Below are 13,185 nucleotides of genomic sequence, written 5' to 3'. Positions count from 1 at the left end.
GATAACAGACCTTTGCTCGCTGCAACGAAGATGACATTTGAATAGAGAACAACGCCCAGGCTATCAAATTTTTGGCAAGCATTCGTGCCATAATAATTACAGTAAATTCATAAATAAAACATTTCTTCAAATGAATTTATCTCTAATATATACAGTATATACATAATTCACTTAAATCATCTTCCATTCATGGCTCTTGGAAACCTTCAATAAAATCAATAAAACAATAAAACAAAAATTAAGTCATGCAAAATGCAATTTTACTAGTTGCTGCACCTGCATAATATATATATTTATATCCAACAACATATATATCCACAACAAAAAAAAAAAAATATATATATATATAAATATGAATATATTATAATTGTTGTTATTATTGTAATTTTATATTGTTGTTCTGCCCCGTTTGTTGTTGTTGTTGTAATACATTTTTAATTTAATATATTTCATATATTTCGTATATTTGATATTTCGTTTTTATTATATGAATATCAATATAATTGTGTTCGTTTAAAGCCTACTTAGAGGCGATTATGCAAGCTGTTTTTTGTTGTTTTAGAACTCTGTATTTGGCCAAAGTCCCCAACACCCCCATACGCGTCCATATGAGAGTGTGTGTGTGACCCAGAAAATATATTACGAGTTAGCAAAGTGACGGACGGATGTACAGAGTACAAAAAAAAAAAATACTAAATGTTGTTTTTATGTGAACTATGTGAACTAGCCAACATGTCTGCTATAAAAGAGCAAAAAAATAAAAAAGAAAGAGTACTAAATATGTCTACTATAAAATAATTTATGTAATGAAAAATATCGTAATGTTGATGTTGGGCCCATAACTTGTGTTCTCTTTTTTTCCTACTTTATATAAGCAAATGTCACGCTCTTTCTCGCTTTCTCTGTCTATATGTATAAGTATCTTTCGCCTGCCTGTTCACATTTACCCATTCACAAAAAAAAAAAAAAAAAAAAAAAAAAAAACGAAATGAAATCGAACCGAAATCCAACTAACCCAAATTATTCACTCTGAGCTAGTTGCACAATATGCTCTACTTATTATATTACTACTCGTATTTCTCTCCACAGCTCAAAGTGCAGACTAATATCATTATATATACATATACATATGCTATATATATTTATGTCTTTTTTAAGGCTCAGTTGTGTAAATTGCTTTAAATGTGTTTGTGTATGCAATGCTGTCATGTGGTGTGCGTTGTAGGTTGTCTATGTTTTGGACCAATTATTTCCGTAATTTAAGAGCTTAATTCAATATGGGATTACATAATTAGTTAGCTATTATAAAGAGATTAATGTCATGCGCGGTAAGCCTATGTTAAATATATTATTTTAAGCTAATTGAGATTTAATTAAAGCTTATTTATAGAGTTATATGAGTGTCTGATTACGCTGAATAGGTTCCCAAAATATAATATTGCCATAATAATTTTATAATATTTATAAAGTGAATTATGTATTAAAACAAGGGAAGAAAAATAAAAAATAAAAAATAAGACAAATTAAGCCTGCTTTGTAATCAGATTTGTTAGCTAAAGAGCAAATTCAGTTATAGCTTCTGCTAATATATATATATATATATTTTTTTTTTTCAAATTATTTCAGTTTATATATCTAAAACTTTATAAAAGTCAATTCATTTTAAGAACAATTACGTTCGACTGCCGCAAACAAACTTCATCTGTTCATTTCCTCAGCGAATTATTCGAAATTTATATTGTATATCCGCTTGCCAGTGCACTATGGGGAATTTTGCCGTTTTTCGGGTATTTAGTCATTTTTGCGAAGTATGAAAATTTATAATTTTTTTATGTTAACATCTTAATAAAACTCCAAACTTTAAGGTACTGTACCCAAAATGTTGAATAACAGTCCACTGTTAAGCCTAACAGCTGTTAAAGTCAGCTGTTATCTTCGAAAAGCATTTGCCTTCAGCTTACAATTTGTGTTAGCCGATTTTCAAATCATCGTTATTCAATGACCAGACATTATTTTTGAGAAATTTAAAAAGGATATGAATTTTTAGGGCTTCTACTATGCGTTGGCTTAAAAACCAATTGATGTTTGAACTTATTTTAATCATTTATTGTATAATTAGCAAATGTTGTCAAATTTCATTTCTTGTAAATAAAATTAAACTTTGCAAAGACATATAAAACAGCCACCAGGGCGCACCAGTGTAATTCCAATTGCATGTTATAGAGTAATCAATTGGGATCTTAGTGCCTTTGTCTCAATGTGCACTTTTGCGCACAACCGGCGCAAATCAATTTTTAGCAGGTGACTATGAGCTGACCTGTGTGATATTTGGCTCAATGAAAAAGGCAACTCTAACCAAGAAATAGTAATTGTGATTTTGAAACTAAATAAGACTAATATTGATTCAACTTATAAATGATATTAAAAAAGCAAAAGCCGCTTTTTTTTGCCAAAATATAAATTACAAATGGAAGAAATGCAGCAGGAACAAAAACTAGCTGACAACTATGAATGACTGCCTATGACAGCAAATGTTTATAAAAATAATTGTTCATTTGAGGCAGATTATGGAAAGTACTGTTCATCCTGTAGGCTTTTTGTAAGGAAGCGTCTGATTTGCCCAACCAGGTCTATAAATCAGACTAATTTCATCATGCATGAGAGCATGAGAGCAGAATCCATAATTTCGCTGATGGTTTTTAACAATGGATACATCTGATCAGATTATTTCTTCGGCAAATCTTTAGAAAAGAGTTTGAAAGCATAAAGGTCGCTGTCTAATGAAGTTGTACGTATTGTATTATGTAAAGTTGAAGGCACAATTAAATCAGTTGAAGAACCCGAATTTTTTTAGCGGATCAATATTTCTGGCTGATTTGGAACTCGAAACTGAAGAAAACTAATTTCGATTTTATGAAAGTTCGATTGTTTTCAATTAAAATTATTATTTTAAAGTATGAACAAGCAAAATTCTTAAAAAAAAAAATAATTTTTAATACAAAATTTTAATAAATTTTTTTTGGGTGGGCGGTGACACGCCCATTTTTCTAAAATATATTTCTGATGGTATACATATTAATAATACAAAAACCGGATCAAAAAATCTGGCTTAGTTTTTAAGTTATTAATTAATACCCGATAATTTGGATTTTTCCCCATAGTGCAGTGCCTTTGAAAGCAATTTCATGTCAAGTGCTCGTATCGCTGGCAAAATTAGAATATCTGAAACCAGAGCACATAATGCACATCTAATGCTGGCTATCATGAGCTTGGGTCTCTCTTCTTTTTGCTAGAATTTTTATTTGAGCCAATTGAACATGGCCAAGACGTCAAGTGGAAAGCAATTTCTGCACATTATTGCAATTGCATGAAGAGCATAATGGAAGCTCGCAATGCTTCCAACGTTCCTAGTGTGTGTGTGTGTGTTTGTGAGCCGTATACAATACATAGGACAAGTTCTTGGCTCACAAGTTGGCTAAGCAAGGGAGCCCGCTAAACTGAAGGCAGCTCAGCCAGAAAGTCAATTGGCTTTTAAGAAGTCAGTCACATGAAAACTTTTCTATAGCCGTTTCTTCCACATTTTTTTTTTTTTTCGCTTTCAAGAATGTGGACAGGCCCTTGTGCCGACTCAACATGCAATTGAATTTGGAGCAATTGAAGTAGAGCCCCAAAACGAGTACAAACACACACACACACAAATACACACGTAGATATGTGGCAAGGCGACAGTTGGCCCAGTTGCAAGAAGTTGTCGTGACACAGGCATGAAAATTGAGCCAATTGGCAAACGCAGGTGCATTAGAAATGTGCAGCGCTTAGGGCAGGGCTCCACCTTCCTCTCTCCCTCTCTCACTCTTTCTATCACCAACACTCGCTTCAAGCTACGTTGCTCTATGTGATAACAACAAATCAATTTGCACAAAATTTGCACAAAGCCAGCAATAAAAAAAAAAAAAAAAAAAAAAAAGAAAAAAGAACCACTAACACAGCTGCGGTCTGTGGCAGAACGCATCCCATGGCCCAGCGATATGGATAGCATGGCTCTACGTACCTAGTCCCCATCCAGCTGCCAGAGTCTCCATTGGATCGCATTTGAAACTTTGCATTTGGTTTGCATGCCACGTCCTCAAGCGCATTTCCATGTATCCATCGCTTGTTAGCGCGAACCGCCAACGTCAAAGAACTACAAGACAATGGAAGGGGTGGCAGGGACATTGGCAGGGGGAAGTAGGTGAGGCCACATTGTAGAGTACTCGCTGCAGCAGATGTCAATGTGACCAAAAAAAAAAAAAAAATTACAAGTAAGCTTAAAAAACAAGCCAGAAAAATAGAATGAAACGTTGTTTAGTCACCGAATGAAGTGCAGCTTAGCCTGACAATCGATTCGATTTTAGCTGTTTCTTTACTCAGCTGCACTTGGAACTTTAATCAAAAGTAAACAACGTTATGGAATATTTCATGGGGGCGACTCGATTGATTTGTTGGCAAATAAAACTTCCATTTGCAGTTGAGAAAATCTTTTTAGCTTGTGCCTGACTTTATTTTGCTTGGCAACAGATTTAATCGAATAACATTTAAATGCATGACTTGCAGTTCTCTAGCGGGTAAGAATATAAACGAATGGCACATGAGATTGAGTTCAGATTGTGGAAGTCGTACACAGATTGCCATTTAAAAATTAAGAAAATAAAAGGGCTTTAAACTTCGAGCTGAATTTATTATACAAAATCAATATTTTTAATAAGTTTTAAAATAATTATTTTATCATAAGTAGAACATCTAATTCAATTACGTATTTGAATTCATATATTCATATTTGAATTAATATAATATATTAGCAAATGTACATATATGACATATTTTTCAAATGTTTGGATTTACAAATTCAAGTACTTATTCTCAAATAATAATATTTAAAAGAAAGACTTAGCATACTTTGACAGCTTTTTTTTTTAGTACTTTTTGTTTGCTTTATTTTAAAAATACAATTGGCATCTTTAAAAATTTATTGGAATAATAGCGAAAAAACATTTTTTTAAATTACAAAATTCACTTGAAAAATATGATGTAAAATGTTTCTTATTACATATTGCATAAGGGAAAGTAATAAATATTAAAAATTATGAAAATGATAATCCTCTGTAGTATTAAGGTAATTTATGGCTAGCTATATATTTTAACTAAGATTAAATATAATCCGCTCGAGAATTAAAGTTCGAAAGCAAACTTTAAATATTTTAAAATACTAGTTTTTTAATTATTTCAAAGAAATATTTCTTACACGATTGTAGGTGACAATAGGTTTAAATAAAAATAAATATTATATATTTAATATTGAAGCTTTGCCCCAAAAATCTAATTGAAAATGAAACTTAAAATCAATTTGTGGGACAAAACTTGTTGCAGAAATCCCTCCGGTCATTTCTAGATCAAATGTGAATAAATGTCAAGTGTGGGTTTATGAGTGAGTGTGAGCGTGTAAATGCGTAGATTATTTATAGCCAACAAGCAATAGAGCAGAGTTTGAGTGTGCGAGTGTGCATATTTATGTGGATCTCCGCCTTAGTTAATATGTATGAAAATTGTTGTCAGTGTTTTTGCTCATGTTGTTGTTGTTGTTATTGCTCCTGTTGTTGTTGTTGTCGTTGCTGTTATCATTGTTGCTGTTGTGACGTGTGTGTGTGTGTTATTGTAAATCATAAATTTTGCATGCAACATAGCGATAAATAAGCGCCAGAGCCACAGACGAAAGGCGCCGCACATAAATATTATTATAGCTAAGTGTAATAGTGTAACGCACACCACGTTGCCCAACACCACAATCAAATGTCATACACAACACTGGTCTCCTTCATTCTCACTCTCTCTGACTCTCTGTCTGTCCCTGGATGGACGTCGTATTTGTTGAATCGGAATCAAATATAAATCATAATCGCGTGTGTGTGTACGTGTGTGTGTGTTTGTGTCTTTGCCTATGTTCATGTCAAAGCTCAATAAATTGTTGTCTGCTCGCTTTAAGTACGCCACATATTTGGCCAAAGCCAGACACAAACACACACGCACGCACACACATGCCAGTGGGGCTCATGTAAAAAGAAAAAAGAAAGAAAATACAACTCGTTTTACACGCATTTGGAGTCGAGTTCATCTCTGCAGTTCCGTCTACTAAACGTTTCAATTTTCACCTGCTGCACGCCGCACGCATCACAGATACGCATCGTATTTTTATGCTGGCTGCCATGGATATTGCGCATGAGTCGACCGGGACGTCCGCTGATATTGGAATTTCCGACAACGCCCTGCTCGGATACATCGTCCGAGCGCAAACATCAGATACTATCCGATGTTGAGCTAAAAGAGCGGTACTTATATGCTAAACCAAACAAATACTCTAACTATATATATTTATATATCATTTATTATATATACCAACGATCTGTTTATATGCTAAATGTGATTTCTATTTTAAAGCTCCTCCAAGTCGCTGCTGGCCAATGTGCTCGACATTGATGATGATTTTCGACACAATTGTCGCCCCATGACGCCCGGCGGAACACTGCCACACAATCCGGCTTTCTATCGCACGGTTTATGGGTAACAAAAATAAGAATACACATATACATATACAAGCACAGATAGACAGTCAGACAATGGCCCACACGAACACACACACACACACACGCACAGTCTAATCCCAATTTAGTGGCTTGCCAATAAACGCGTAACCTTTCTTATTTGGCTTTCAGGCAAGGCGACGATGGCAGCATTGGGCCTATTGGCAGCACACGAATGCCCGATGCGGTGACACATCATACGTACATCAAATCATCAACAGAATATGAATTAGGTTTAATCTTAAAGGAAATTCGCTTTATTACTGATCAGGTAAGTGCTTTCGTTGTCAACATACATAAACAAACTACTTAGACTATTGTTTAAGGCTTGAATAAATTATTACTTTACTTTCGTTTGAGAAGAACACATGTTTGATATAAATATATGCTTTTTATATACCCTCGCAGAGCATGTTATATAGTAGATGGAAATATAAAGTGGGTTGAATAGTCTAGGGAGTTTATTGAGTATATGTAGTTGTCTATTTGGTGCTGAGGATGTTTATACAATACGTTAAACTTGTATTGTCTGACTCGTTGCCACTTCGACTCTATGAACTTGCTCTTCAGCTCACTCTGACACATTGAAAATGAGGACAGGGAGAAGGGCTACAGGCAGAGCGACATTTGCGCTCTCACAAATTCAACTCCAAAAACTGTTCTTATTAATTCAAGTTTAAGTGACTTTCTCATTGTTTATAGTTTCTTATTGCCATAAAACTTGGTTGGACTCTTGGTTGGAGCAAGTCTGTTCATTTGTATATATAGTCTCGACTAGTCTAGTCTTACGAGATTTACACACTATTCCAAGCAAAAAATATGGTTTCATTTCACATTGAGTGGAGTTTAAGTGAGCTTCATATATATATATATTTAAAAAGGATTTTTCGACCTACTCAACACAGATTTGTAAATGTTTTGCAATATTTAAATAGATTTTAAGTTTTTTATGGGTCATTTAAAATCTCTGCAGAGGCTTAAGGCTTAAATAGGCATACTTATTTAATATTTATTTAATATCTAGGTAACAGCAAAAACTAGAAAACTTTTTGAACAAATTAATCAAATTGCATGCATATACTAAATATATACATACAAGATTTTTTAAAATTATACTTCTAATTTTAAAATTATGTTGCACTTCAAGTACATATATAATTCCTATATAATCCCTAGTTTAGTTTGCATTTAAAACAAAATTCTATTAATTTAGTAAAGAAATAAAACCAATATGAAATTATTTTTGCTTCTTTTTCTCTCTCCAAAATTTCTCAACCAAACTTTCTCTCTCATATACATAAAATCAATTAAATATATATTAATAATTAAATTTACAATTAACATTTAACAAAAAACTACAAAACAAAAAAAACTCGTCATTTGTTAAAAATTGTAATTCTATAGCTACGTAAAGAGGACGAGGACAATGACATTGCCAATGATTGGAAATTTGCAGCTATGGTCGTTGACAGACTGTGCCTTATCATATTCACAATGTTCACAATATTAGCCACAATAGCTGTACTACTATCAGCACCACATATTATTGTCTCGTAGCCATATGGGCGAGGTGGTTATTGTTATTGGTTTTATTATAAAATCAATTTGTTAATTATTAAATTAATAACGAAACTTTTTAAGTAAATTTAAAAACATTTAAAGAAAAAAAAAACACAAAAAAAAACTAAAAAAAAAACACAAAAAATTAAAAAAAAAAGAGAAAAACACTTTAAAAAAAACATTGACTAAATAATACAAAAAAGGAAAAACAATAATTTAAAAGCAAAAACTCGTTTAAACAAATCCCTTAAAGCAAAACCTACCCTAAAGAGACTTAAAAAAGAACAACTTTAACTAAAATTTGTTTACATTTTTTATATTCCAAAGAAAAAAAATATTTCCTAACCACAAATTCCCAAAAAAACCAGAAATTAAGTTTCTTCCATTTGAAATATTTCAAAAATAAGAAGAAGAAATAGATGGCGAAGCAGTTGAAGAAAATAAGACGACAAGAATGACACGGGTATATTTTCTTTAAAGATTTGTATATTTTACACTTTAGGAGCAATTTTTCTCAGAAAACTTTTCCAATATATAAATAAAAAATGAGAGAAAGCAAGAACAACTTCAAAGAAATTGCAGTATTACATAAAACTTTTCGAAGACTTCGATTGTATACGCTCAATTTCCTCTTTATATAGCATTGAGCTTTATAAAGTGAAATACATAGTAGAAATTTAATGGATCCAAATGGTAGGCGACACCCAACGTTGTTTGATATTTCGAATTATTTAGTTAATTGATTTTTTTTTATCGATGAGCTGGCTCTTCTTCCAGCTAACAAATTATTAGGCTAACTGACTCCAAGAAAATAAAAACTAAATAAGCAAAAAAAAAAAAAATTAAAAATTAAATCTTCTTGAAAATTTTACTTAAAGTCAGTTTATTCATGTAGCTTTTCCAGATTCCAGATTTTTCTCATATGATCAACAATTCCATTGCTTCCAGCTAAAAAAAAGTATTATTTAATAGAAAAAAAAAAAAAAAAAAAAACAAAAAAAAAAACTTTTAAGGAATTGTATGAACTACATAAGATTAGAGTCCCTTAGATCAAACTGCATTTCTAAACAGAACCAATATGACGAGCTACATATCCAAGACATTTGTACGTAAAACCCTTCCCTTTAATATTTTTATTTTATTTTCGAAACAAACTTAAAAACCAAAACAATAAAAACCAAATCCTATCCCTAAGCTAAATGCAAAAACAAAACCAATAGAATAACCCATCCTTCGAATTGAAGCCAGAGAAAAGCACATATAATCAATTGGAATTACAAAATTTAATCAAATAGAAAAAACGAGCAGTGTAAAAAAATACTGAATATCCCTACTCAGTATATAAATAATAAAAGAAAAACCTAGCCCAGAGAGTGCACAGCAAATGGAATGCAAGCTAAACTGCATTACATCTGGATGTGAACGGCAAAGCGAAAGATAAAACAAAATATTAATTGAGTATCAAAAAAAAAAAAAAATTAAAATAAATAAATAAAAAATCACACACAAATGATTGAAATTTCAATGGTTGCGAGCAATAATATCTGCGTGTTGATGAATTGCATGATTTTTTTGGTGATGCAAACAATGATCGATCGAACTATTGTTTGATGCGCTGAGGCACATTCAAGCAAAGGTTCGCTCCTTTATTGGATTGAGAACAGCGAATGTATCTAAACAGAACACAAAACTATCTTTCGGTATTCTTTTATTTAACAAAAAAAAAAAAAAACTGTTTACTTACTCTTTTTTCTTTTTTATTTTCATAAAAAATAAAACTAAAAAAATACATTAAACTATGGAATACTGAAATTTGGTAGAAAACACCAAAATACATACAATGCTACGCAACATAACAAAAATACCAGAAAAATACTAGGCAAACAAAATACCAATAACAATGAACATCATCAATGTACACAAAACATGTAGGGTGCATGACAAATTAGGTGCTTTGCTCCAGTATTGCGCGCACAACAACATACACAACCACATGAGAGAGAGCTTTATACATACATATTACAAAACACACAAACAAACATACACACATATATAAAAAGAGAAAAGATTCATTAGACTTGAGTCTTACATTTCATTCAGACACTCACTCAATTATTGGCTGCTGATGTTTTCATACAAATGTATCTTGAAGATCTTCCGATCAAGTCGTATGTTACTGTCCACAAAACTAGCCAAGCACACAATTTCTAAACATAAGAAGAAGAAGAAAAAAAAACAACAACATAATAGAAACAACAACAAAAATCTTAAAAATTACAATCGCATGTGCATCAGGCGAGACTGAGAAATCTCAAGTGATGCTCACATGCCTAAACTCAACATAAATTTCTATATGTTAAACTTTCACAGATTTTAACATTTTACTTTTATAATTTTTAAGTTACAGCAATTCTGCTTCTCATTGTAAATCTTGTGCATTGAAAACAATCAGAATTTTTCTTTGAATATAAAAAACTAAAATTGAATAAAAAACAAACCACAACGAGAAGAACAACAAAAAAAACATTAATAACCATAAAATCAATATATATTCATTTGCATATATATATATAAAATTCAAATATTTAAAAATACAATTCCAAAAAACAGAAAGAAATATAAAAGAAATAAATGTCATATGTTTAAAGTAGCTTAACACACATCGTAAATAAATCATAAAAAAAATAATAATTAAGATTCAAATAATGAGCTCAGCAACACCAACAAATACATTTTGCAATAGTTTAACTCGTATATGGAATGACTTAGCAGGGGATCGAAAGATTTATAAAAGAACTCTTGATTCTATTTGTTTTCTGTTTATTTTTCTATTTAGTTTCGAAGTTTATGAAATCTTTATATGCTGTTTTTGATACCATTTATAAGCAAACACAGAATTTTGAAACTCTACAAAAACAAAAATTTTTTTTTAAATTTTCGTATTCCATTTTTTTTTACAATATGAACATATTTTATTTTTTAATCAATTTTGAAATCGTAGTGTTTTTAAGATTGTCGAAATTTATGGGACAGTAAAGTTAAGGTTAGCTTTTGATAAACTAAAAAAAAAAAGAGAAGAAAAACAAACTGAAATCCAATCATTGCGAAAATTATATAATAAAAACTACATATGTATATTAAAACAAAGGTGAAATTTTAAATTTTACTTTGATGATATTTGCTCAACACAATTCACATATAGTTTTCATTTCTTATGTTAAATTTAAGAGAACAAAATTTCGATCCTATTAGGCACAAACAATTACTACAATATACATACATATAATAGAGAGATGAAATAAATAGCAAACAAGCTGCCAGCATGAAAAATAATAACAATAATTAATTTTAAAATATTTTAAAACATTTTGTCATAATTTGAGCTCAATTTTTTTAGTATCTGTACACAGCTGAGTATATATGAATATAAATATGGAAAACAATTGTAAGACAGTTTAATTGAATATAGAGCAACAGTGTAAGGCTTGCCAATCTCTTAACAAGTAAATATTCAAGTACAGACCGATTGAAAGTAAACTTAAGCAATTTTTAACAACCATCAGCAAATAGATTTAAATACTAATTACATGAAAGACAGCGCCCAAAGAAACCAAAAAAAAAAAAAAAAAAAAGAAAAATATGTAAAAAAAAATAAAAAATAAATAAAAAACGAAAAAGAGAAGAAGAAAATAAGAAAAAATACAAATATTAATAAATAAACAAAGTGCACCCGTGAAGATGAAAACGCTGAGCAGTTTATGCAGGCGGTTCAAGAGTTTAATACTACATATAAGAAAGGAAAAAAAAAAGAAAGCATACAAATTATATACATAAATTACATTTCTAATACATACAAGAAAACAGTTTGGAAAATGTTTCTTTGTTTCATACACAAATACATAAATAATTATATATGGATGCGTATATACAATATGCATCTATATATACTATATATAAACATTTCTTTTTTACACTGAAAGCAAATATATATATATACATAATATATGTATTAATATATATATATAACTTAGCGTACTATGTAATAAAAAAATAAAATAAAAAATATTTAAACGCAAATGATGAAACTTTTTCCTACAAACTAGTTGCATTTAAATGAATTTTAATAAATAAAAATATATACATAAACGTATATATTTATTTAAAAAAAAAAAAAAAACATGCTCCTTTCTCTACTAAAAAAAAAGAAGAAAAAAAGAAAAACACAACTTTAATATAATAATTAATTAGAAATTAATAATAGTCAAAAGTGAAAAGAAAGCAGAAAACCAAGTAAAAGTCGTAAACTAGAAAATATTACAATTAAATTAATTTTTAAAAATGAGAAAACAAAAAAAAAAAAAAAAAAAGGAAAAGGAAAAGAACAGAAAAAAGGCGCTGATTTTTTATGTCGTTATTAGTATTTAAATTTAAATAATTGCATATAAAAACAAAAATCATAAAAAATAAAGAAAAAAGAAACCAAGAAGTATATTAAAAAATAAACTAGAAAAAATTGAAAATTGGTCATTTTGACCTGAATAGTAAATTATAGAAATAATAAAAAAGCAAAACAAAAATAATAACAAATTGAAAGGAAAACAAAAACAAAACGAGAAAAACGATTGTAAAATTTTAATTATTATTCAATAATAAAATATAAAAAGAAATGATTCGACAAAATAACAAAAAAAAAAAGGATAACTAGTTGGATGATTCGCAAGTTTATTTTCTCTATAAAGGAACGAAGGACGAATACGAGACGTGTGGATCATCCGATTACTAAAACTTTACGGAAAGGTAAAAACGCTAAGGCTAAGCACATGTATTAAGATCTATGATAAACATCATCGGAACAGTTCAGTGTATATATATTATTTAGTTAAACAACATTCAAAACTCATTTGCAAATATGTATGAAAATATAAAAACATTAAATTATTATTATTTTTTTTAACTCATACAATCATCTACTTAAAAAATAAATTGTACAAAGAAGTCGTTTGTGGTTATG

The 13,185-nt window shown here is 30.1% G+C and overlaps 1 protein-coding gene across 4 annotated transcripts in view; it reads left to right on the top strand.

Moving 5' to 3' along the window:
• The window catches only part of LOC6576449 (neuronal acetylcholine receptor subunit alpha-7), a 119,683-nt gene that overhangs the window by 105,568 nt on the left and 930 nt on the right, over positions 1-13,185 (top strand). Inside the window, exons 8-11 of one of the 4 annotated variants that reach the window (XM_044008596.1) lie at positions 6,211-6,362; positions 6,472-6,594; positions 6,747-6,885; positions 8,019-8,274. In XM_044008596.1, coding sequence (XP_043864531.1) covers positions 6,211-6,362; positions 6,472-6,594; positions 6,747-6,885; positions 8,019-8,171 — 567 coding nt within the window. In that variant the 3' untranslated portion in view covers positions 8,172-8,274. Of the gene's footprint in view, positions 1-6,210; positions 6,363-6,471; positions 6,595-6,746; positions 7,720-8,018; positions 8,275-13,185 lie in introns of those variants that run through there. The other 3 variants (XM_032728504.2, XM_044008594.1, XM_044008595.1) reach the window with 3 other exon arrangements.

The sequence above is a fragment of the Drosophila mojavensis genome, unplaced genomic scaffold (genome assembly GCF_018153725.1).
Source record: "Drosophila mojavensis isolate 15081-1352.22 unplaced genomic scaffold, ASM1815372v1 contig_36, whole genome shotgun sequence".
NCBI lineage: Eukaryota > Metazoa > Arthropoda > Insecta > Diptera > Drosophilidae > Drosophila > Drosophila mojavensis.
The sequence above is the reverse complement of the archived record's forward strand: the minus strand, read 5'-3'. Positions and strand labels throughout refer to the sequence as shown.